Genomic DNA, 27,163 nt, shown 5'->3' with positions numbered 1-27,163 from the left:
TCCAATTAATTATAGAAGTGGATGTTTCCTCTTAAGCAGCAGGAGCTGTGCTTTTTCAATGCAATTCTGTATTCGGAAAGATTCACCCTTTGAGTTTTTTCTCCAAAAGATTTAGTCTTGCCGAATTAAATTACGATGTTGGAAACAAAGAACTTCTCGCCATCAAAATGGCTTTGGATGAATGGAGACATTGGCTTGAATGCACTGACCTACCTTTTACTATTCTGACTGATCACAAGAATCTTTTATATCTCCAAACTGCAAAACAACTTAATTCTAGACAGGCTAGATGGTCTTTATATTTCTCCAGGTTTAATTATGTCCTATCCTATATTCCCGGAACAAAGAATATCAAAGCAGATGCTCTATCGAGGCAGTTTCTACCCACTACTTCCTTACAACAAGTACCTGATACTATACTCCATCCTCTGACAATTATCGCTAAATATCTACCTCTACTCTTCAAGAACTCCAATCAACCCAGACTAAAATACCTTTGGCATGTACTCCTCCATCTGGTCTTCTGTTTGTACCTAACAATCTTCGTCTCAAGATGCTACGCTGGGCTCATGATAACGTTCTTGCTCGTCACCCAGGAATAAACAACACCGTTTGGAACCTTAAACAACACGTCTGTTGGCCTTCCATGAAAAAAGATGTTGAAGAATATATCTCCCCTTGTACCTCTTGTGCTTCTAATAAAGCTTTCCGTTATTTGCCTACTGGTTTACTGCAGCCTTTACCTGTTCATCATCAGCCTTGGACCCACATCTCCATGGATTTCATCACTGATTTACCTTCTTCTACTGGCAATAATACTATCTGGGTTGTGGTCGATAGATTCTCCAAGTCGGCTCACTTTGTTCCTCTCCCTGGTTTACCCTCTGCTCAAAGACTTTCTGAATTGTTCGTTCTTCATATCGCCCGATTACATAGGTTCCCTCTCAACATAGTCTCAGACAGGGGTGCTCAATTTGTTTCCCTCTTCTGGAGGTCCCTCTGTAAACAATTGGGTACTACTATTTCTTTATCAACTTCTCATCACCCTCAATCCAACGGCCAGACAGCGTGTGAATCAATGTCTTGAGACCTTTCTCAGACACTATATCTATCATCATCAATCCAATTGGACCCGACTATTACCTCTTGCTGAACTGGCTCATAACTCGTGTTTCAACTCCTCTTTAAGAACTTTTCATTTCAAAGTTACTTATGGATTAAACCCCAGAATTGTTTCTGTATCTACTTCTGCTACTAGAGTTCAAGCTGTTGATCATGCTTCCAAAAATCTTTGTTGTCACTGGCAAAACATCCGCAACATTCTTCTTTGTTCCTCCAAAAGATACAAACTATTCGCTGATCGAAAGAGAAAAAAGGCACCTGACTATCGCAGTGGGGAGAAGGTATGGCTCTCTACCTTGTGCTAAATATGGTCCTCGTTATATTTGTCCTTTCCGGGTAGTCTCCCAGGTGTGTTCCTCTGCATGTCGAGTGGCTCTTCCTAAGACCCTTAAGGTACACCCGGTCTTTCATGTTTCCCTTCTGAAACCTGTAGTCCGAAATAGATTCTCCAGCAACCTCCTTCCTTTCTAGTTGATGGTAACCCTGAGTATGAAGTCGGTTCATACTTCACAAAACTTTTCCCGCCTGGTCTTGGCCCCAGGAGGGGTCCTTGAGGAGGGGGCATTGCCACGGCTTGATGACCCACTCCACTATGGCTTCCTGAAGTCTTTGATGTAGCGTTAGGTAGCCTAGCAATGTGATGCGCATTTGTGGCCATCCCTCGCTGATGACGTCAGCCGGCCTATATCCACCCAGCATTTTGGAGATTAGGGGCCTGTTTGTTGGACTTTGTTCCGTTGCTGGCTCCTTCTTCTGCAGTTTTGTGAGTACTTACCTTGTTACCGGACCTTTGCCTGCCTGACTCTGCCTCTGTTTAACCCCTAATCTGCCTGAAAGTTATCGGACCTTTGCCTGCCTGACTCTGTTTCTTCTTAACCCCAATTCTGGCTGAAAGTTACCGGACCTTTGCCTGCCTGACTCTGCCTTTGCTTAAACCCAAATATGCCTGAAAGTTTTCGGGCCTTTGCCTGCCTGACTCTGCTTAACCACAAATCTGCCAGAAAGTTACCAAACCTTTGCCTGCAGAGTTAGTCTCTTACCTGCCAGACCAGTTGAGTGAGTACCTGTTACTTTGTTTTATCCTCCTGTGGTTCCTTGTTATCTGTCACACTTGTGGGTCACGTCCTGGATTTTACTCAAACTAGCCTTTGGGTCGATTCCGGATTGATACCAATATCCCTGACACAGGATGTCTCAGTCTACTAGTCAGTGATAGATTACCTACAACTGTTCCTTCTGGGCTTGAAGTAACTAGTAATGTGTTATCACTGATAGCCCTGACATGGAATTGGAAATTAAATATTTTTACAAAATAAGGGTTTCTTTTAAACACTAAGAACAATATATAATGCTGTTTGTTGGTGAAGATTATTTCAGAAGGTTCCTTAGAGTTACTCTGTTGATTTCCTCCTCCATAAGGCAAGAGATCTAACATTGTTTACGATAATGAACAATAGTCAGTCACAAGCCATCAAACTTGAGCTGCTCAAAATTTGAGTGACTCTAGCAGCATGACAACCTGCTCATTGGGATGTACCTCGACGGTGTCCATTTTAGGATATCCTTGCTCCCTCCTGTAAAACTCCATACTTCCTCCTCCCTCCTGTATAACTCCCTCCTCCATCCTTTAAAACTCCATGCTCCCTCCTCTGAAACTCTCTCCTTCCTCCTTCCTCTGGCAAAACTGCCTCACTTCAGCTACATGCTGCCTTCTCTGTCCTCCCTGCTTCATGCTGCCTGCTCTGTCCTCCCTCCTCCATGATTCCTCATCTGTCCTCCCTCCTCCATTCTGCCTGCTACCTTAAAACCTTCTCATTTAGAAGTAGCTATTGCAAGATCACAAGGAACTATCTCAACTTCAAATTAGTGTAGCTTAACAGCCGGTTCTATGGGAAAGTGCATACCTAAGATAAAGTATATTTTAGCCCAGCACCTTCTACAAAAGAGAACATTCTTGAAGTATTGGTCTAATTTGAACAAGATTTGTACAGCTACCTTCAGACATACAGGCAGTCTATATGGACCTCATTAGTGGAGATATAGCTATATTTATCGAAAGTACAATGAAGAAAAGAACATTGCTCATATATATATTGGTGTCCATCAAAATGGGCAACTGAGTTCCAAATGTATACAATATGCTTACAGATTTGTACATCTAAGCAGAAATGTGTAAGTTGGCCAGTAGGGGTTCATCAGTTGAGGTGCAGCTATATCTTTCTATGACAGTTTAAGAAGTCCATATATGGTGACCCCTCTTCTAGTAAAGTATGTAGGTTGGATAAGAACAGCTACACTTTATTAGTAAATATTGCATGTAACATACAGTATGTATAGAATAAAGAATATAAATAAGGATAAAGGTAATTTTTCAGCCACTGTATTGAAAGTTGTCCATGCAGTAAGCTTATGTTCATGACCTGTTAACACTTATGACAGGGACAACGGCGTCTAAATACTTTTTTTTTAAAACGAACAACTGTCTTTGAACATGAACCTGGGGTGTTCTCATTAGGACAAACTGGAATCTTATTTACCCTAGGGAGAAGCATTAGGTTGATGTATCTATCAGTTCAAGGCAAATTGATACATTAATGTGCAACCTTGGATTTTACTTTAAAAAGATGTAAAACTAATTTTGGCTGCAAAATTAAGTGATATATTTTTTCTCTTATAAAATATGATCACACGTTTGACAATATTATAAACCCTTTTCCTGCTAGAAAAGATACATGGCAGATATTTTTTCTTACCATAAACAATTAATTTAATTTCTTTTACTTGTGTCCCAGCTACATTGCTGGCTACGCACTTGTAAATCCCAGCTTCACTGACACGAGTATTCTTTATGTGAAGGACCTGATTCTTCTCCAGCAAATTCATATTGGGATCTCCAGTGATTAAAGACCTAAAAGAGATAAATAAAAATGATAATACATTTAAACAGATAACGGCTGCTAATTTCAGGAAATCTTTTGCCTAGATTCCATGAGGACATCATGTAAACAAAAATATTTATAACGTATATTATTTATATAGACATTTTCTGCCCAAGGGGAACTCCTCAGAGCACTTACAGCATGGTCTTAGTATCTGATTAATAAATTTGGGTATATCAGCACAACAGATCTCACTGCAAATAAAAAAAAGCAAATTTTGCTAGCATACTTTTTAAGGTTTCTCCTTTCTTTTACTGTAAACCAGGAATGCAACCCTAGAAACTTGAATATGTTTACTGGGTCTTCCTTGCTATGGTTAATAAGATGTGACTAAGCTCCTGCACTGATCTATTCAATTACTACAGGACATGCAGCAGAGTTATGGAAAACTGCATCATACTTACAAATGCAGTGTGCTCCTCAGCCTATCTGGAGGAGTATGAAAAAATAAATAAATATACATATAAGCCAGGAAGCAATGGCCTAAATAGTAGGAGGTCAGCGTTCCAAACCCAGCTTTTTTGTATGTTTACACCTGTGTTTTTGAATGTTTTCACTTGCGTTTTTGTATGTTTACACCTGTGTTTTTTGTATGTTTACACTTGTGTTTTTCTTTGTTTACACCTGTGTTTTTGTACGTTTTCACTTGTTTTTTGTATGTTTACACCTGTGTTTTTTGTATGTTTACATCTGTTTTTTTCTTTGTTTACACCTGTGTTATTTGTATGTTTACACCTGTGTTTTTGTATGTTTACACCTGTGTTTTTTGTATGTTTACACTTGTGTTTTTCTTTGTTTACACCTGTGTTTTTGTACGTTTTCACTTGTTTTTTGTATGTTTACACCTGTGTTTTTTGTATGTTTACATCTGTTTTTTCTGTGTTTACACCTGTGTTATTTGTATGTTTACACCTGTGTTTTTGTATGTTTACATCTGTGTTTTTCTTTGTTTACACCTGTGTTTTTGTACGTTTTCAATTGTGTTTTTCTTTGTTTACACCTGGATTTTTTGTATGTTTACATCTGTTTTTTCTTTGTTCACACCTGTGTTATTTGTATGTTTACACCTGTGTTTTTTGTATGTTTACATCTGTTTTTTCTTTGTTTACACCTGTGTTATTTGTATGTTTACACCTGTGTTTTTTGTATGTTTACACCTGTTTTTTGTATGTTTACATCTGTTTTTCTTTGTTTATACCTGTGTTATTTGTATGTTTACACCTGTGTTTTTGTATGTTTTCACTTGTGTTTTTGTATGTTTCAACTTGTGTTTTTCTTTGTTTACACCTGTGTTATTTGTATGTTTATACCTGTGTTTTTGTATATTTTCACTTGTGTTTTTGTACGTTTTCACTTGTGTGTTTTTTGTTTACACCTGTATTTTTTGTATGTTTACACCTGTGTTTTTGTATGTTTCTGTTTTTGTATGTTTACACTTGTGTTTTTTAATGTTTACACCTGTTTTTTTCTTTATTTACACCTGTGTTATTTGTATGTTTACACCTGTGTTTTTGTATGTTTTCACTTGTGTTTTTGTATTTTTCACTTGTGTTTTTCTTTGTTTACACCTGTGGGTTTTTGTATGTTTACATCTGTGTTTTTGTATGTTTTCACTTGTGTTTTTGTATGTTTACACCTGTGTTTTTTGTATTTTTACACCTGTTTTTGTATGTTTTTACTTGTGTTTTTGTATGTTTACATCTGTTTTTGTATGTTTATACCTGTGTTTTTGTATGTTTACACCTATGTTCATGTATGTTTTCACTTGTGTTTTTGTATATTTACACCTGTGTTTGTGTATGTTTACATCTGTGTTTTTGTATGTTTACACCTGTGTTTTTGTATATTTACACCTGTGTTTGTGTATGTTTACACCTGTGTTTTTGTATGTTTACACCTGTGTTTTTGTATATTTACACCTGTGTTTTTGTATATTTACACCTGTGTTTGTGTAAATCTGTGTTTTTTGTATGTGTTTTTTGTATGTTTACATCTGTTCAGGCTTCCAATATGAAAAGTTAGACAAGTTGAGTGGGTCTGCAATAGACTATGATAACTTGGACTTTTCATTCTGTTATTTTTGAGACCTAGCAATGCCTCTCTGATTGAAAAGAAAAGCTACTGTATTAAGGCTCTGCATTGTAATCTGTTGTTTACTTGATAGTGTTGTTAGAACCTTGTTCTTATGACATTTTAAAATAAAAGTTTAAAAACAAATGCTGCCATATACAGTGAGGGAAAAAAACATTGACCCCCTGCTGATTTTGTACGTTTGCCCATTGACAAAGAAAAATTTCCGAATTAAAATACTTCCGAATCTACCGAATGAATCCGAAATAGCTGCCGTATCTCCGAATAAATCCGAATTAGCTCGTAAAAATTCGGCATTTCCCCATAGGAAACAATGGGAGTTTCGGCTGAAAAAAAAACTAACACCGCAGCCCCATTGTTTCCTATGGGGAAACACTAAGTCTGCACCTAACACCCTAACATGTACCCCGAGTCTCTAAACACCCCTAATCTAACACTTATTAACCCCTAATCTGCTGCCTCCGCTATCGCTGACACCTGCAGTATTTTATTAACCCCTAATCTGCCGACCGAATATCGCCGCCACCTACATTATAGCTATTAACCCCTAATCTGCTGTCCCTAACACCGCCGACCCCTACATTATAGTTATTAACCCCTAATCTGCCCCCCCCAACGTCGCCGCAATCTAACTACAAGTATTAACCCCTAATCTGCCGACCCGATATCGCCGCCGCCTACATTATAGCTATTAACCCCTAATCTGCTGTCCCTAACACCGCCGACCCCTACATTATAGTTATTAACCCCTAATCTGCCCCCCCCCAACGTCGCCGCAATCTAACTACAAGTATTAACCCCTAATCTGCCGACCCGATATCGCCGCCGCCTACATTATAGCTATTAACCCCTAATCTGCTGTCCCTAACACCGCCGACCCCTACATTATAGTTATTAACCCCTAATCTGCCTCCCCCAACGTCGCCACAATCTAACTACAAGTATTAACCCCTAATCTGCCGACCCGATATCGCCGCCGCCTACATTATAGCTATTAACCCCTAATCTGCTGTCCCTAACACCGCCGACCCCTACATTATAGTTATTAACCCCTAATCTGCCCCCCCCCAACGTCGCCGCAATCTAACTACAAGTATTAACCCCTAATCTGCCGACCCGATATCGCCGCCGCCTACATTATAACTATTAACCCCTAATCTGGTGTCCCTAACACCGCCGACCCCTACATTATAGTTATTAACCCCTAATCTGCCTCCCCCCAACGTCGCCACAATCTAACTACAAGTATTAACCCCTAATCTGCCGACCGCAAATCGCCGCCACTATAATAAATGTATTAACCCCTAAACCGCCGCACTCCCGCCTCGCAAACACTATAATACATTTTATTAACCCCTAATCTGCCCTCCCTAACATCGCCGCCACCTACCTACAATTATTAACCCCTAATCTCCCGCCCCCAACGTCGCCGCTACTATAATAAGGTTATTAACCCCTAAACCTAAGTCTAACCCTAACACTAACACCCCCTAACTTAAATATAATTTAAATAAAACGAAATAAATTTACTATAGTTAAATAAATGAATCCTATTTAAAACTAAAGACTTACCTGTAAAATAAACCCTAAGATAGCTGCAATATAACTAATAGTTACATTGTAGCTATTTTAGGATTTATTTTTATTTTACAGGCAACTTTGTATTTATTTTAACTAGGTACAATAGTTATTAAATAGTTATTAACTATTTAATAACTACCTAGCTAAAATAAATACAAATTTACCTGTAAAATAAATCCTAACCTAAGTTACAATTACACCTAACACTACACTATCATTTAATTAATTAAATAAATGACTCATATTTAAAACTAAATACTTACCTGTAAAATAAACCCTAATATAGCTGCAATATAACTAATAGTTACATTGTAGCTATTTTAGCATTTATATTTATTTTACAGGCAACTTTGTATTTATTTTAACTAGGTACAATAGTTACACTGTCATTAAATAAATTAACTACAAGTACCTACAATTATCTACAATAAAATAAACTAAAGTACAAAACCCCCCCACTAAATTACTAAAAATAAAAAACCACTAAATTACAAAAAATAAAAAAATATTACAAGAATTTTAAACTAATTACACCTAATCTAAGCCCCCTAATAAAATAACAAAGCCCCCCAAAATAAAAAAATGCCCTACCCTATACTAAATTACAAAAGTTAACAGCTCTATTACCTTACCAGCCCTGAACAGGGCCCTTTGCGGGGCATGCCCCAAAGAAAACAGCTATTTTGCCTGTAAAAAAAAAACACAATCCCCCCCCCACATTACAACCCACCACCCACATACCCCTACTCTAACCCAAACCCCCCTTAAATAAACCTAACACTACCCCCCTGAAGATCTCCCTACCTTGAGTCGTGTTCACCCAGCCGGGCCGAAGTCTTCATCCGATGGGGCAGAAGAGGACATCCAGACCGGCAGAAGTCTTCATCCAAGCGGGGCAAGAAGAGGTCTTCCATCCATCATACAAGTACCAAAATACAAACAAACACTAAATTACCAAAAATAATAAAATATTACAATAATTTTAAACGAATTACACCTAATCTAAGCCCCCTACTAGCTATTAATATAGCTTCAATATAACTAATAGTTACATTGTAGCTATTTTAGGATTTATATGTATTTTACAGGCAACTTTGTATTTATTTTAACTAGGTACAATAGTTATTAAATAGTTAATAACTATTTAATAACTACCTAGCTAAAATAAATACAAATTTACCTGTAAAATAAATCATAACCTAAGTTACAATTACACCTAACACTACACTATCATTAAATTAACTAAATAAATGAATCCTATATAAAACTAAAGACTTACCTGTAAAATAAACCCTAATATAGCTGCAATATAACTAATAGTTAGATTGTAGCTATTTTAGCATTTATATTTATTGTACAGGCAACTTTGTATTCATTTTAACTAGGTTCAATAGCTATTAAATAGATATTGACTATTTAATAGCTACCTAGTTAAAATAATTACAAAATTACCTGTAAAATAAATCCTAACCTAAGTTACAATTAAACCTAACACTACACTATCATTAAATAAATTAACTACAAGTACCTACAATTAAATACAATTAAAAAAACTAAACTAAAGTACAAACCCCCCCCCCCACTAAATTACAAAAAATAAAAAAATATTACAAGAATTTTAAACTAATTACACCTAATCTAAGCCCCCTAATAAAATAACAAAGCCCCCCAAAATAAAAAAAATGCCCTAACCTATACTAAATTACAAAAGTTAACAGCTCTATTACCTTACCAGCCCTGAACAGGGCCCTTTGCGGGGCATGCCCCAAAGAAAACAGCTCTTTTGCCTGTAAAAAAAAAACACAATCCCCCCCCCCACATTACAACCCACCACCCACATACCCCTACTCTAACCCAAACCCCCCTTAAATAAACCTAACACTACCCCCCTGAAGATCTCCCTACCTTGAGTCGTGTTCACCCAGCCGGGCCGAAGTCTTCATCCGATGGGGCAGAAGAGGACATCCAGACCGGCAGAAGTCTTCATCCAAGCGGGGCAAGAAGAGGTCTTCCATCCATCAGAAAAGTACAAAAAAACAAACAAACACTAAATTAGCAAGAATAATAAAATATTACAACCATTTTAAACTAATTACACCTAATCTAAGCCCCCTACTAGCTATTAATATAGCTACAATATAACTAATAGTTACATTGTAGCTATTTTAGGATTTATATTTATTTTACAGGCAACTTTGTATTTATTTTAACTAGGTACAATAGCTATTAAATAGTTAATAACTACCTAGCTAAAATAAATACAAATTTACCTGTAAAATAAACCCTAACCTAAGTTACAATTACACCTAACACTACACTGTCATTAAATTAACTAAATAAATTAATCCTATATAAAACTAAATACTTACCTGTAAAATAAACCCTAATATAGCTACAATATAACTAATAGTTACATTGTAGCTATTTTAGCATTTATATTTATTTTACAGGCAACTTTGTATTTATTTTAACTAGGTACAATAGCTATTAAATAGTTATTGACTAATTAATAGCTACCTAGTTAAAATAATTACAAAATTACCTGTAAAATAAATCCTAACCTAAGTTACTATTAAACCTAACACTACACTATCATTAAATAAATTAACTACAAGTACCTACAATTAAATACAATGAAATAAACTAAACTAAAGTACAAAAAAAACAAACACTAAATTACAAAAAATAAAAAAAATTACAAGAATTTTAAACTAATTACACCTAATCTAAGCCCCCTAATAAAATAACAAAGCCCCCCAAAATAAAAAAATGCCCTACCCTATACTAAATTACAAAAGTAATCAGCTCTATTACCTTACCAGCCCTGAACAGGGCCCTTTGCGGGGCATGCCCCAAAGAAAACAGCTCTTTTGCCTGTAAAAAAAAACACAATACCCCCCCCACATTACAACCCACCACCCACATACCCCTACTCTAACCCAAACCCCCCTTAAATAAACCTAACACTACCCCCCTGAAGATCTATCTACCGTGTCTTCACCCAGCGGGCCGAAGTCTTCATCCGATCGGGCAGAAGAGGACATCCAGACCGGCAGAAGTCTTCATCCAAGCGGGGCAAGAAGAGGTCTTCCATCCATCAGAAGTCTTGATCCAGGCGGCATCTTCTCTGTTCATCCATCCGGAGCGGAGCGGCAGCATCCTGAAGACATCCCACGCAGAGCATCCTCTTCTTTTTTGATCCGACGACTAGGTGACTGTACCTTTAAGTGACGTCATCCAAGATGGGGTCCCTTGAATTCCGATTGGCTGATAGGATTCTATCAGCCAATCGGAATTAAGGTAGGAAAAATCTGATTGGCTGATTTAATCAGCCAATCAGATTCAAGTTCAATCCAATTGGCTGATGGAATCAGCCAATCAGATTGACCTCGCATTCTATTGGTTGTTCCGATCAGCCAATAGAATGCGAGCTCAATCTGATTGGCTGATTGGATCAGCCAATCGGATTGAACTTGAATCTGATTGGCTGATTGAATCAGCCAATCAGATTTTTCCTACCTTAATTCCGATTGGCTGATAGAATCCTATCAGCCAATCGGAATTCAAGGGACGCCATCTTGGATGACGTCACTTAAAGGTACAGTCACCTAGTCGTCGGATCAAGAAAGAAGAGGATGCTCTGCGTGGGATGTCTTCAGGATGCTGCCGCTCCGCTCCGGATGGATGAACAGAGAAGATGCCGCCTGGATCAAGACTTCTGATGGATGGAAGACCTCTTCTTGCCCCGCTTGGATGAAGACTTCTGCCGGTCTGGATGTCCTCTTCTGCCCCATCGGATGAAGACTTCGGCCCGCTGGGTGAAGACACGGTAGGGAGATCTTCAGTGGGGTAGTGTTAGGTTTATTTAAGGGGGGTTTGGGTTAGATTAGGGGTATGTGGGTGGTGGGTTGTAATGTGGGGGGGGGCGTATTGTGTTTTTTTTTACAGGCAAAAGAGCTGTTTTCTTTGGGGCATGCCCCGCAAAAGGCCCTGTTCAGGGCTGGTAAGGTAATAGAGCTGATTACTTTTGTAATTTAGTATAGGGTAGGGCATTTTTTTTATTTTGGGGGGCTTTGTTATTTTATTAGGGGGCTTAGATTAGGTGTAATTAGTTTAAAATTCTTGTAATTTTTTTTATTTTTTGTAATTTAGTGTTTGTTTTTTTTGTACTTTAGTTTAGTTTATTTCATTGTATTTAATTGTAGGTACTTGTAGTTAATTTATTTAATGACAGTGTAGTGTTAGGTTTAATAGTAACTTAGGTTAGGATTTATTTTACAGGTAATTTTGTAATTATTTTAACTAGGTAGCTATTAAACAGTAAATATCTATTTAATAGCTATTGTACCTAGTTAAAATAAATACAAAGTTGCCTGTAAAATAAATATAAATGCTAAAATAGCTACAATGTAACTATTAGTTATATTGTAGCTATATTAGGGTTTATTTTACAGGTAAGTATTTAGTTTTATATAGGATTTATTTATTTAGTTAATTTAATGACAGTGTAGTGTTAGGTGTAATTGTAACTTAGGTTAGGGTTTATTTTACAGGTAAATTTGTATTTATTTTAGTTAGGTAGTTATTAACTATTTAATAGCTATTGTACCTAGTTAAAATAAATACAAAGTTGCCTGTAAAATAAATATAAATCCTAAAATAGCTACAATGTAACTATTAGTTATATTGAAGCTATATTAATAGCTAGTAGGGGGCTTAGATTAGGTGTAATTATTTTAAAATTATTGTAATATTTTATTATTCTTGCTAATTTAGTGTTTGTTTGTTTTTTTGTACTTTTCTGATGGATGGAAGACCTCTTCTTGCCCCGCTTGGATGAAGACTTCTGCCGGTCTGGATGTCCTCTTCTGCCCCATCGGATGAAGACTTCGGCCCGGCTGGGTGAACACGACTCAAGGTAGGGAGATCTTCAGGGGGGTCGTGTTAGGTTTATTTATGGGGGGTTTGGGTTAGAGTAGGGGTATGTGGGTGGTGGGTTGTAATGTGGGGGGGGGGGTATTGTGTTTTTTTTTACAGGCAAAAGAGCTGTTTTCTTTGGGGCATGCCCCGCAAAAGGCCCTGTTCAGGGCTGGTAAGGTAATAGAGCTGTTAACTTTTGTAATTTAGTATAGGGTAGGGCATTTTTTTTTATTTTGGGGGGCTTTGTTATTTTATTAGGGGGCTTAGATTAGGTGTAATTAGTTTAAAATTCTTGTAATATTTTTTTATTTTTTGTAATTTAGTGGGGGGGTTTTTGTACTTTAGTTTAGTTTTTTTAATTGTATTTAATTGTAGGTACTTGTAGTTAATTTATTTAATGATAGTGTAGTGTTAGGTTTAATTGTAACTTAGGTTAGGATTTATTTTACAGGTAATTTTGTAATTATTTTAACTAGGTAGCTATTAAATAGTCAATAACTATTTAATAGCTATTGAACCTAGTTAAAATAAATACAAAGTTGCCTGTACAATAAATATAAATGCTAAAATAGCTACAATGTAACTATTAGTTATATTGCAGCTATATTAGGGTTTATATTACAGGTAAGTCTTTAGTTTTATATAGGATTCATTTATTTAGTTAATTTAATGATAGTGTAGTGTTAGGTGTAATTGTAACTTAGGTTATGATTTATTTTACAGGTAAATTTGTATTTATTTTAGCTAGGTAGTTATTAAATAGTTATTAACTATTTAATAGCTATTGTACCTAGTTAAAATAAATACAAAGTTGCCTGTAAAATAAATATAAATCCTAAAATAGCTACAATGTAACTATTAGTTATATTGAAGCTATATTAATAGCTAGTAGGGGGCTTAGATTAGGTGTAATTAGTTTAAAATTATTGTAATATTTTATTATTTTTTGTAATTTAGTGTTTGTTTGTATTTTGGTACTTGTATGATGGATGGAAGACCTCTTCTTGCCCTGCTTGGATGAAGACTTCTGCCGGTCTGGATGTCCTCTTCTGCCCCATCGGATGAAGACTTCGGCCCGGCTGGGTGAACACGACTCAAGGTAGGGAGATCTTCAGGGGGGTAGTGTTAGGTTTATTTAAGGGGGGTTTGGGTTAGAGTAGGGGTATGTGGGTGGTGGGTTGTAATGTGGGGGGGGGGATTGTGTTTTTTTTTTACAGGCAAAAGAGCTGTTTTCTTTGGGGCATGCCCCGCAAAGGGCCCTGTTCAGGGCTGGTAAGGTAATAGAGCTGTTAGCTTTTGTAATTTAGTATAGGGTAGGGCATTTTTTTTATTTTGGGGGGCTTTGATTAGGTGTAATTAGTTTAAAATTCTTGTAATATTTTTTATTTTTTGTAATTTAGTGTTTGTTTTTTTTTGTAATTTAGTGGGGGGGTTTTGTACTTTAGTTTATTTAATTGTAGATAATTGTAGGTACTTGTAGTTAATTTATTTAATGACAGTGTAGTGTTAGGTTTAATTGTAACTTAGGTTAGGATTTATTTTACAGGTAATTTTGTAATTATTTTAACAAGGTAGCTATTAATTAGTCAATAACTATTTAATAGCTTTTGTACCTAGTTAAAATAAATACAAAGTTGCCTGTAAAATAAATATAAATGCTAAAATAGCTACAATGTAACTATTAGTTATATTGCAGCTATATTAGGGTTTATTTTACAGGTAAGTATTTTGTTTTAAATATGATTCATTTATTTAGTTAATTTAATGATAGTGTAGTGTTAGGTGTAATTGTAACTTAGGTTAGGATTTATTTTACAGGTAAATTTGTATTTATTTTAGCTAGGTAGTTATTAAATAGTTATTAACTATTTAATAACTATTGTACCTAGTTAAAATAAATACAAAGTTGCCTGTAAAATAAAAATAAATCCTAAAATAGCTACAATGTAACTATTAGTTATATTGCAGCTATCTTAGGGTTTATTTTACAGGTAAGTCTTTAGTTTTAAATAGGATTCATTTATTTAACTATAGTAAACGTATTTCGTTTTATTTAAATTATATTTAAGTTAGGGGGTGTTAGTGTTAGGGTTAGACTTAGGTTTAGGGGTTAATAACCTTATTATAGTAGCGGCGACGTTGGGGGCGGGAGATTAGGGGTTAATAATTGTAGGTAGGTGGCGGCGATGTTAGGGAGGGCAGATTAGGGGTTAATAAAATGTATTATAGTGTTTGCGAGGCGGGAGTGCGGCGGTTTAGGGGTTAATACATTTATTATAGTTGCGGCGATTTGCGGTCGGCAGATTAGGGGTTAATACTTGTAGTTAGATTGCGGCGACGTTGGGGGGGGCAGATTAGGGGTTAATAACTATAATGTAGGGGTCGGCGGTGTTAGGGACAGCAGATTAGGGGTTAATAGCTATAATGTAGGCGGCGGCGATATCGGGTCGGCAGATTAGGGGTTAATACTTGTAGTTAGATTGTGGCGACGTTGGGGGGAGGCAGATTAGGGGTTAATAACTATAATGTAGGGGTCGGCGGTGTTAGGGACAGCAGATTAGGGGTTAATAGCTATAATGTAGGCGGCGGCGATATCGGGTCGGCAGATTAGGGGTTAATACTTGTAGTTAGATTGCGGCGACGTTGGGGGAGGCAGATTAGGGGTTAATAACTATAATGTAGGGGTCGGCGGTGTTAGGGACAGCAAATTAGGGGTTAATAGCTATAATGTAGGTTGCGGCGATATCCGATCGGCAGATTAGGGGTTAAATAATGTTATTATAGGGTTTGCGATGTGGGGGGGCCTCGGTTTAGTGGTTCATAGGTAGTTTATGGGTGTTAGTGACTTAGTGTACTAAATGGGTGTTAGTGTACTAAAAACATACCGAATTTCGGAACGGAATAGAACCGAATTCAGCCGAATCCGAATAAATCCGAAACGAATTTATTCGGATCCGAATAAATCCGAAACGAATTTATTCAAATTTTGCCGAATCCGATTCGATCCGAAACGAAATTCGAAAAGTCTGAATCGATCCGAACCGAAAACGAACCGAATTTTTTAGCGGTGCACATGTCTAGAAATGATCAGTCTATAATTTTAATGGTAGGTTTATTTGAACAGTCTGTAAAAAAGAAAAGATGAGAACAGCACAATTCTGGAGGGGTGCACGAAGGACCTGAGGACACTGCCAAGTCCCCAAAACAAACCAAGTATATCAATAATGATCCTCAGCACTCAATAGTTCAATTCAGGCTGTTTATTCACATATAATAGCAACGTTTCGGGGTCACAGCCCCTTATTCATGCTTGATACTGTTGTAATAACAAAGTACCTTTTTAAATGTTTTCATTTTGGCACCATCACACCAAGAGTGGAGACCTAGCTTCCTCTAGTGGCAACTTACTAATATTACACCCATGAAAATCCTATAATTCCTATACAATTACTGTATTATTACTTACTATTATATTCATCAATAATACAACATTCAAAGTCATTAATTAAAATTTAAAAACAGAACAGAGATGCTGCTATGATGGTTAAATATACATAATTAAGGAAAGAAATGCATTTAGATCATGACATGTTTTAGAAATAACAGGACAGGTCATAATCTCTATTAAGACCCCTAGGTGTCAATGTTTCCAATTTGTGGATCCACCACATTTCTTTTTGTTTTAAGAGGCATTCCCTATCCGGACCACTCCTATTGGGTTTGATATGGTCTATGATTTGCCACCTAAGTTGGCTTATACTATGTCCTTTTACAAGGAAATGTCTAGAGAGGGGGGCCTCAAGGTTCTCGCATCTAATACTAGAGCGATGTTGGCTCATGTGGTCTCTAGCCTTACGGGTTGTTTCCCCAATATAGACCATGGAACAGAACACTTAATTAAATAGACCACATAGGTGGTCTTGCAGGTGAAATAGCCTTTTATACTATATTTCTTTCCACTATGTGGATGATGAAAATTGGCTCCCCTAATTATAGAATTGCAACTCATGCAATTAAGACAAAGAAAAGTTCCTATTCTTTTGCTGCCTAGAACAGTCTTTTTAATTCTGTACTTGGTCATATGTCAGTTCTTATAAGATGGTCCCTAAGGCTCTTTACCCTTTTATGGGACATAAGTGGAGGCTCCGCAAATTGTGCTATATCTTTTTTGTAACCCGAAAGGATATGCCAATTCTTATGAATGAGTGTGGCTATCTTTTCACTTAACGGATTATACTGGCTTACAAATACCATCCTGTTATCTTTACTTTTAGGTATTTTAGTTGTTGTTTTATATAATGCCCCTATGGTATTGTCCAAAAGTTTAGATGGATAGCCCCTGTCTGAGAATTTTTTTGTCATTTCTTTAAGTCTAGTCATTTGTCTATCCTTATTACTTACAATTCTACTTACACTGAGAAACTGACTTCTGGGTAATGAGTCTACTAATGATCTCTGATGGAAACTGTTGTACTTGAGAAGATTATTTTTATCGATTTCTTTAGTGTAAAGATCAAACTCTAGGTGATGACCGGACTTCAATATTCAAGTGTCCAAAAATGGTATTGATTCCTCACTGTAACTAACAGTAAATTCCAGGTCCTTCACCTCAGAGCTCAAATCTCCTACAAACTGCATGAGGGATTCCACGTCACCCCACCATATGCCAAACACATCGTCAATATACTGCCACCAAATGGCTCCATATTGTCTAAATAACTTATTTTCATAGAGGATGCTTTCCTCTATCTCATTCATAAAGAGGTTGTCGTATGATGGGGCCACTTTGGAGCCCATTGCAGTCCCCTTAGTTTGGACAAACCATTGATCTTGGAAAAGGAAATAATTCCAATATAAGATAAGGCTAAGTAGCTCCTCAATAAAACCAACCTGCTCTTGACTGTACCTCTTGTTCACCAATAGATTTTTCTTAACAACGGCAATGCCGGTTTCATGTTTGATAGAGGTGTATAAACGCCTAACATCCATGGTGAACAAGAGGTACTTGTCACTAGGAAACTCCAATGCTCTTGCCTTTTCTAAAAAATGATTGGTGTCCTTAAGATAGCTGGACATTTTTACCACCTCTGGCTGAAGAATCTTATCAATACATTTCGAGATATTGGTGTAGATGGAATCTACACTAGAGACTATTGGCCTGCCTGGCGGTTTCTGGCTGTCCTTATGAACCTTAGGGATTGTATAAAAGATAGGGTTGCGCAAGGAAGTAACGTAAGGAAATCAAATAATTTCTTATCTATGATGCCAATATCTAATTCTCACTTTAGAATGGCCATAATTTCCTTTTGTATGTTGGCCAAAGGATTACTCTTTGGTACTTTATAGGTACTGCTATCTCCTAATTGGTACAATATCTCTTGTACATAATAAGTTTTATCCAAAAGGACAGTGGCCCCTCCCTTATCCGCCCCCTTAAAGATTACTTTGTGATTTTTCTTTAAACCTTCCAAAGTATTGTACTCACCCTTAGAAAAATTAGTTAATATCACTTGTTTGCCCTTTTGCCACATTTTTGTATGATCTTTATTTTTATACTCATTTCTGAATTGTGTGACCTCATTCTGAATTAGATTAATGAATGTGTTTACACTGTGATTATTTATGCTTGGGTTAAAAGAACTCTTTTTTACGTAAACCCAGATTATGCAAAGACCACTCATTTGTGTTTACATTAATATTATCCATACCATGATTATTTTTAAACCACACTTTTAATTTAATGTTTCGGTATAATTTTTGAAGATCCTTGTCTAATTCAAAAAAGTCTGTGTTACGGTATGGGCAAAATGATAGTCCCTTATTTAATAGGTCCAGTTCTTTATCAGTTAGAATGTGATCTGAAGTATTGATGACTGTATTATGTCCCTCTTTATTCACCTCTTTATGAGCAATGTGTTGCTCGATTACTTTTTCGACACCTTCTTACGCTCTGATCTGCGCACATCATTTGCCGCTTCCATGGTGTTTGCGGCCCCCCCTGTGGCTCTGGCGTTCTCCTCGTCACTGCTTGACTTCAAAGGGGAGGATCCTTGAGATGATGCCTTCGGTGCACTGGAATCGCCATGACGTTGCTGCTTTTCCTTGCGCGGATTAAACCTGTGTCTCCCCCTGGGTCCCTGCACTCGTCAGTTGCTATTGCTACCAGAACGCCAACGATAGACATTGCCTTCTCCTCGTCTCTCTGGAATTTTGATCTCTTAGTTTCTTTGATGGTTTTTTGTTCACCCTGTATTTTCATATCGATCTTCTTCTCCAATTCTTCAAAGTCTTCCAATGACATGGAGGTGAGTAACTCCTCTCTACGTTTTTTAATACTGTCCTCTGGATCTCCATTTCTCTCTGTAATGACTCTTCTGCCCATACCATGAGGTCATATGAACATTTATTAAGTATTGCTTTGATTTTATCGCAATTTGTTTTGTTGTTATTCAATAGAGTGGGACAAGTGCTCATTCGAAGGCCCCTCGGGATCCTTCTAACTCTGTAATATTCCGCTAATGTAGTAGCATGTAGCTACCATTTCATTTGTTTCAATTTCAAAGCTTCGTACTCCTTACTTGCAGTTTCTCCAGGCGTTGATTTTAAGAAATCCCTTGAGCCCTTCATAAGGGCCGTAATCCTAGCAGCATTGATATCCGTGTAGGCAAACATTATGCTGCCATCAGTTCCTTGTGATTCATTGTTACCAGTCTGCATATTTGTATATCCTCTATGTGCAAGTGTCTCAGCAGTAGAAAATCTCAAAAAAGAAAAGATGAGAACAGCACAATTCTGGAGGGGTGCACGAAGGACCTGAGGACACTGCCAAGTCCCCAAAACAAACCAAGTATATCAATAATGATCCTCAGCACACAATAGTTCAATTCAGGCTGTTTATTCACATATAATAGCAACGTTTCTGGGTCACAACCCCTTATTCATGCTTGATACTGTTGTAATAACAAAGTGGCTTTTTAAATGTTTTCATTTTGGCGCCATCACACCAAGAGTGGGGACCTAGCTCCCTCTAGTGGCAACTTACTAATATTACACCCATCAACATCCTATAATTCCTATACAACTACTGTATTATTACTTACTATTATATTCATCAATAATATAACATTCAAAGTCACTAATTAAAATTTAAAAACAGAACAGGGATGCTGCTATGATGATTAAATATACATAATTAAGGAAAGAAATGCATTTAGATCATGACATGTTTTAGAAATAACAGGACAGGTCATAATCTCTATTAAGACTCCTAGGTGTCAATGTTTCCAATTTGTGGATCCACCACATTTCTTTTTGTTTTGAGAGGCATTCCCTATCCGGACCACTCCTATTGGGTTTGATATGGTCTTTGATTTGCCCCCTAAGTTGGCTTATACTATGTCCTTTTTCAAGGAAATGTCTAGAGAGCGGGCCTCAAGGTTCTCACATTTAATTCTAGAGTGATGTTGGCTCATACGGTCCCTAGCCTTATGGGTCGTTTCCCCAATATAGACCATGGAACAGGGACACTTAATTAAATAGACTACATAGGTGGTCTGTCGGTCCCATCGTTCAAGATGGAGACGATAAGGTCTATTCTGCCCTTAATTATGTATATTTAATTATCATAGCAGCATCCCTGTTCTGTTTTTAAATTTTAATTAGTGACTTTGAATGTTGTATTATTGATAAATATAAAAGTAAGTAATAATACAGTAATTGTATAGGAATTATAGGATTTTCATGGGTGTAATATTAGTAGGTTGCCACTAGAGGGAGCTAAGTCTCAACTCTTGGCGTGATGGCGCCAAAATGAAAACATTTAAAAAGCCACTTTGTTATTACAACAGTATCAAGCATGAATAAGGGGCTGTGACCCCGAAACGTTGCTATTATATCTGAATAAACATTCCGAAGTGAACTATTGAGTGCTGAGGATCATTATTGATATACTTTACTTGAACAGTGAGAGACAGAATAACAAAAACAAAAATCCAGAAAAACGCATTTCAAAAAAGTTATAAATTGATTTGCATTTTAATGAGTGAAATAAGTATTTGACCCCTTTGCAAAACATGACTTAGTACTTGGTTTCAAAACCCGTTGTTGGCAATTACAGAGGTCAGATGTTTCTTGTAGTTGGCCACCAGGTTTATACACATCTCAGGAGGGATTTTGTCCCACTCCTCTTTGCAGATCCTCCTTAAGTCATTAAGATTTCGAGGCTGATGTTTGGCAACTCAAACCTTCAGCTCCCTCCACAGATTTTCTATGGGATTAAGGTCTGGAGACTGGCTAGGCCACTCCAGGACCTTAATATGCTTCTTCTTGAGGCACTCCTTTGTTGGCTTGGCCGTGTGTTTTGGTTCATTGTTATGCTGGAATACCCATCCACGACCCATTTTCAATGCCCTGGCTGAGGGAAGGAGGTTCCCACCCAAGATTTGAAGGTACATGGCCCCATCCATCATCCCTTTGATGCAGTGAAGTTGTCCGGTCCCCTTAGCAGAAAAACAACCCCAAAGCATAATGTTTGCACCTCCATGTTTGACCGTGGGGATGGTGTTCTTGGGGTCACAGGCAGCATTCCTCTAAACACGGCGAGTTAAGTTAATGCCTAAGAGCTCGATTTTGGTCACATCTGACCACAACACTTTCACCCAGTTCTCCTCTGAATCATTTAGATGTTCATTGGCAACCTTCAGACAGGGGGACCTTGTGGGGACTGCAGGATTTTAGTCCTTCACAGCGTAGTGTGTTACCAATTCTTTTCTTGGTGACTATGGTCCAAGCTGCCTTGAGATCATTGACAAGATCCTCCCGTGTAGTTTTGGGCTGATTCCTCACCGTTCTCATGATCATTAAAACTCCATGAGGTGAGATCTTGCATGGAGTTTTTTCCATTTGTGAATAATCGCACCAACTGTTGTCACCTTTTCACCAAGCTGCTTGCAGATGGTCTTGTAGCCCATTCCAGCCTTGTGAAGGTCTACAATATTGTCCCTGACATCCTTGGACAGCTCTTTGGTCTTGGCCATGGTGGAGAGTTTGGAATCTGATTGATTGATTGCTTCTGTGGACAGTTGTCTTTTATAAAGGTAACAAACTGAGATTAGGAGCACTCCCTTTAAGAGAGTGCTCCTAATCTCAGCTTGTTACCTGTATAAAAGACACCTGGGGCAGAAATCTTACTGATTGATAGGGGATAAAATATTTATTTCACTCATTAAAATGCAAATCAATTTATAACTTTTTTGAAATGTGTTTTTCTAGATTTTTGTTGTTGTTATTCTGTCTCTCACTGTTGAAATAAACCTACCATTAAAATGATAGACTGATTATTTCTTTGTCAGTGGGCAAACGTACAAAATCAGCAGGGGATCAAATATTTTTCCCCCTCACTGTAGCAGTATCAACAAAGGATACAGAATGACATTATTTTGATAATACAAGTAAATTGGATTTTTTTTCTATAATTGTAAACACTGTCTGAATCATGAACAAAACATTATGGGTTTCATGTCCCTTAAAAGTCTCTAAAAATGTATCTTCTATTGAGTACAAGTCTACTAGTATTAAGGGGACTTTTTATATTACATTATTTTCGTATAGCATAAAAGATATATATATATATATATATATATATATATATATATATATATATATATATATATATTTATTTTTTCGGGCATAGAGATTTTAAAGTTCTATGTTCCTTCAAGAAGTCTGTTAAATTAAATTTGAAGTTTTTTTTGTTTGTTTTTTAATTACTGTATATCACATACCTCCAAACATTTTGGTATGTAAAATTGGGCCTTGGAATGTTGTTTTAATATCAATAATTAATTTTATCAATTCATATAATTGATTCATTCATTAATCTGTGGGAAAATACACTTTAAGTTTGATGTGCCTTTAAAATAAAACAATATAAAGGGCTTAATTAATCATGTCTGCCTTTTCTTTATAACCTTAGACATCTACAAAATGCACTGCAGCATTCTCTGGCAGCCAATGCGTTAGAATATATTATTTTATGATAGAAAAGCTGATATACAAATTTAAATACAACTTCTAAATGCATTTAATAATAATAATTGTTTTGCACTCATACTTCACAACATTACATTTCTGAAATTGTTGTACAGTCTTACCTATTTTCTCTGAGCCACTGGATCACAGGAAATGGGTATCCTTTAACCTTGCACTCCATCTTGGCTTCTCTTCCAGCGATTACAACAATTTCACTGATTAATTTACTATCTGCAATTGTTGGAGGATCTTAAATAAATTAAAAAAAATAATGAATCAATTAATTATTTTTATAGTTTAAATAATAGCTACAAATATTCTTGCTCTGCTACAAAATTTTAATTTTGGATACTATAATATCCACGTTTATGTTTATTTTAATACTTCTCCCTTTGAGGAACTAATGTAGTTTGCATATTAAGGACTAAAGAATTTTCAGAATTATGATATTGTTTGATTAAACTGAAATTCCTGATTTTCTTTATTTTATGTGCCCCGAAATTTTATATATAATTTATTCATGATAAATATAACTTTGCTATTATATTTATGTGGTTTTTTAAAAAAAAAATATTTAAAGAAAAAATGTTTTTAATTTTCTTGTTAAATCCACAAAAATGCTTAATGTGCGTGTGCGTAAATATAAAAAAAAAAATATTTATAAGCCAATCATAAATTTAAATGTTGAAGAAATATTTTTTATCTATAACCCTCTCTACCTCATACATTTGTGTGATATGGGGAAAAAAACAGGAGAGACAGTCTACTACATTGATAAATATGGTAATACATTGTTTTATATTAGGAAAGTAATAGTACTTTTTTGTTGATTTAATATCTTCTTTGCTTACCAAGAACGTTGATATTAAACTGCTTTTCTGAATCCCCAGCAACATTAGTGGCTCTGCAAGTATATTGGCCAGAGTCTTTCATGGCTGCATTAAAAAGTTTTAATATTTTGCCCTTTTCCAAAATTTGGACTGTAGCACTCTCAACAACCTGCAACGAAATAATAACTGGTTACAACACCTGTATTCAGTGTAATTTAGTTAGCACAAACATGTACTCAAGTGTCACTAATGCATTGTATGATAAGACCATTTATAATAAAAGCTGTCATTGATACAAGTTTTAAGTATCATTCTATTAAATATGAGTATATTATATTCTAGATGAAAGCAAAAATGGTTTATGGAACTGTTTGTAGATAAGTCTTCTGATAATTACATTTTGTTGTCAATGAAAGCAAGCACTCTTAGCTTTGATATCATAGTAATCTGCTAGTACTACCTGTGGTGAATTTTGGTGAAATAGATGAAGTTTTACAAAATTAGGAGTATTGCTTGTCATTTAAATTTATACGCTCAAGATCATGCACCCCTGTATCTAAGGTATATTTCATCTTCTTAGTTATAAGACCCTATGACAGAGTTGCACTAAGACTATAAAAAATATACACATCCTTTAATACAAGATTTCTCAGAATTCCTCTTCTTCAAATAGGTTCCCTGTTCCTCCACAGTAGACCTCTGGCTACACGCTTAATATACTTCCTTTTCCTCTTGAAATAACCTTTATATTCCTTGTAAAACAGACTTCATGTGCCCCCTGAAATACACGTCATGTTTTTAGGAAAATAGTCTACATGTTCCCCCTCAAAAAGACTGCATCTTCCCATTAAAATAGACTTCCTTTCCTCATTAAATAGAGTTCCTCTTTCCATAAAATTGACTTCATGTTTCGAGTAGAAAAGAGTTCCTTTCCTCATACAACAGACTTCCTGTTCCTATAAAATAGACTTCCTGTTTCCAATAAAATAGACTTCCTGTCCTCAAAAAATAGATATTTCCTATTTCTCATCAAATAGACTTCATGTCCTCATAAAATAGACTTCCTGTTTTAATAAAGTAGGCTTTCTGTCCCCATAAAATAGACTCCCTTTTTTTATCCTGAAACATATTCCCAGTAAAAAAAAAAATACTGTTGCTTAGATCATGTCATTATATAAAAGATGTCCTGTTTCCAATTAAATAGACTTCCTGTCCCCATAAAATAGACTTTTTTGTCATCCTGAAATACACTTTTGTTTCCAGTAAAATAGACTCCCTGTTGCACAATTCCTGTCATTATAAAATAAACTTCCTATTTCCACTCAAATAAACTTTCTGTTGCACTGAAAAATATATCATGTTTCCTGAATATATACTCTGTTTAGAATCAAAAAGAATTCTGGAGTACAGACAAATAGACCTCCTGTCCTCCACAGTAAACCTTTATTTCTCCTCTTCCTCACTAGAGCACAGCATTTTCTACTGCACCTCGGAATGATTCCCTGTTCCCCTCATTGTACTGTACATTGCATGACCCCCCCCCCCCCACACACACACACACAAAGAGATCTTGAAACCCTGAGAAAGATTTCCTGCCCTTCTGTTGTAGATTTATAGAACCTTATTCAGAGTCAGACCACATCTAGATATTTTTTACTATCACTAGAAGTAAAAAAATAAACTAGGAAGTGTGCAAAAAGTTAAAATAATAACATATACAAGGAATAATCTCCTGACCTTATTATGTATAGCTTAGAAGAGCGAAGTGGGAGAGGCAATATGATAGTAATCTTAAAATCATGTTTTTGTAAAAAAAAAAAAAACTAGTAACAAGTTCAGAAGTTTTATTTTTTCAAAAGCACTTAATAGAACGAGTAGTTAACATAGAAGATGACTGTCCAGTAGAAGTGGTTGATGGTTAATTCTTGTAAAGTAGACAAAGAAATGTACAGAATCCCTTAAAAGTGAAACTACATAGTGCTACAGTGTAAAAATGTAATTTACATAAAACAGCTCAATAAAGATTGTGTATTCTCGCCCCAGCAATGTCACATTAATTCTATATAATATTTCATCAAATCGTTCTGATGACATACCTGATCGCTTCCTTTGTACCAGGTAATAAAAGGTGACGGAGATCCAGATACTTCACAAAATAGACTTGTGTCATAATTTATGATTACTGATATATTTGTCATCTTTTCCTTGTCTTTAATTACAGGAGGTTCTAAAAACAAAAATATATCTGATTATGAAAATAATAATCGTGAAGAGTACATTCCTACAGCTAATTAGTCATTTTAAGTGCACATTTATAAAAAGGAAGCACATATTTAAATCATGTTTAATTGCATATTAGGCTATTAGTGTTATGTGAATGATTCACTTTAGTAAAATGGTACCATCTGAAACAAATTAGTAGCTTTGGCAGAAACGGAGCCTATAATGAGGTGCGGGCAGATGTGGCAGCCAAAGCACCCCAGGCAAATCCTTACAGGGCACTGGAATGTGCAGTTATACTGCCAGGGGAGCTGTCAATTAAAGTATGACTAGGACATTCCTAAACCCTGCAAGGCTGTGGTGTGAATATGTTCATAATAGCAGAATTGTGTGTATCTGAATTTGTTCTGTATGTGAGTCAGACTGCTGTGTGTGTCAGCCTGCTGTATGTGTATCAGTGTGTGTGTATCAGTCAGCCCGCTGTGTGTGTCTTAGTGTGTGTCAGCCTGCTGTATGTGTATCAGTCAGCCTGGTGTGTGTGTATCAGTGTGTATGTGAGTCAGTCAGCTGTGTGTGTATCAGTGTGTGTATGTGAGTCAGACTGCTGTGTGTGTCAGCCTGCTGTATGTGTATCAGTGTGTGTGTATCAGTCAGCCTGCTGTGTGTGTCTTAGTGTGTGTCAGCCTGCTGTATGTGTATCAGTGTGTGTGTATCAGTCAGCCCGCTGTGTGTGTATCTCAGTGTGTGTGTATCAGTCAGCCTGCTGTGTGTGTCTTAGTGTGTGTCAGCCTGCTGTATGTGTATCAGTGTGTGTATCAGTCAGCCTGTTGTGTGTGTATTTCAGTGTATGTGAATCAGCGTATATATGAGTCAGCCTGTTGTGTGTGTATTTCAGTGTATGTGAATCAGCGTATATATGAATCAGCCTGCTGTGTGTGTATCAGTGTGTATATAAGTCAGCCTGCTGTATGTGTATCAGTGTGTATGTGAGTCAGCCTGCTGTGTGTGTATCAGTGTGTGTATATGAGTCAGCCTGCTGTGTGTGTATCAGTGTGTGTATCAGTCAGCCTGCTGTAAGTGTATCAGTGTGTGTGTATCAGTCAGCCTGCTATAAGTGTACCAGTGTGTGTATCAGTCAGCCTGCTGTAAGTGTATCAGTGTGTGTGTATCAGTCAGCCTGCTGTGTGTGTATCTCAGTGTATGTGTATCAGTGTGTATATGAGTCAGCCTGCTGTGTGTGTATCAGTGTGCATATATGAGTCAGCCTGCTGTGTGTGTATCAGTGTGTATATGAGTTAGCCTGCTGTGTGTGTATCAGTGTGTATATATGAGTCAGCCTGCTGTGTGTGTATCAGTGTGTGTGTTTGTCAGCCTGCTGTGTTTGTATCAGTGTGTTTGTGTGTCAGTGTGTATGTGAGTCAGCCTGCTGTG

The 27,163-nt window shown here is 36.6% G+C and overlaps 1 protein-coding gene across 1 annotated transcript in view; it reads right to left on the bottom strand.

The window, feature by feature from the left end:
* HMCN1 (hemicentin 1) overlaps positions 1-27,163 on the bottom strand; it is a 297,578-nt gene that overhangs the window by 161,049 nt on the left and 109,366 nt on the right. The window contains exons 27-30 of the mRNA XM_053693857.1: positions 25,609-25,739; positions 23,534-23,681; positions 22,805-22,931; positions 3,876-4,030 (exon numbers count right to left, since the gene is read on the bottom strand). Coding sequence (XP_053549832.1) covers positions 3,876-4,030; positions 22,805-22,931; positions 23,534-23,681; positions 25,609-25,739 — 561 coding nt within the window. The remainder of the gene's footprint in view (positions 1-3,875; positions 4,031-22,804; positions 22,932-23,533; positions 23,682-25,608; positions 25,740-27,163) is intronic.

This window comes from Bombina bombina, chromosome 10 (genome assembly GCF_027579735.1).
Source record: "Bombina bombina isolate aBomBom1 chromosome 10, aBomBom1.pri, whole genome shotgun sequence".
Taxonomy (NCBI): Eukaryota; Metazoa; Chordata; class Amphibia; order Anura; family Bombinatoridae; genus Bombina; species Bombina bombina.
The sequence above is the reverse complement of the archived record's forward strand: the minus strand, read 5'-3'. Positions and strand labels throughout refer to the sequence as shown.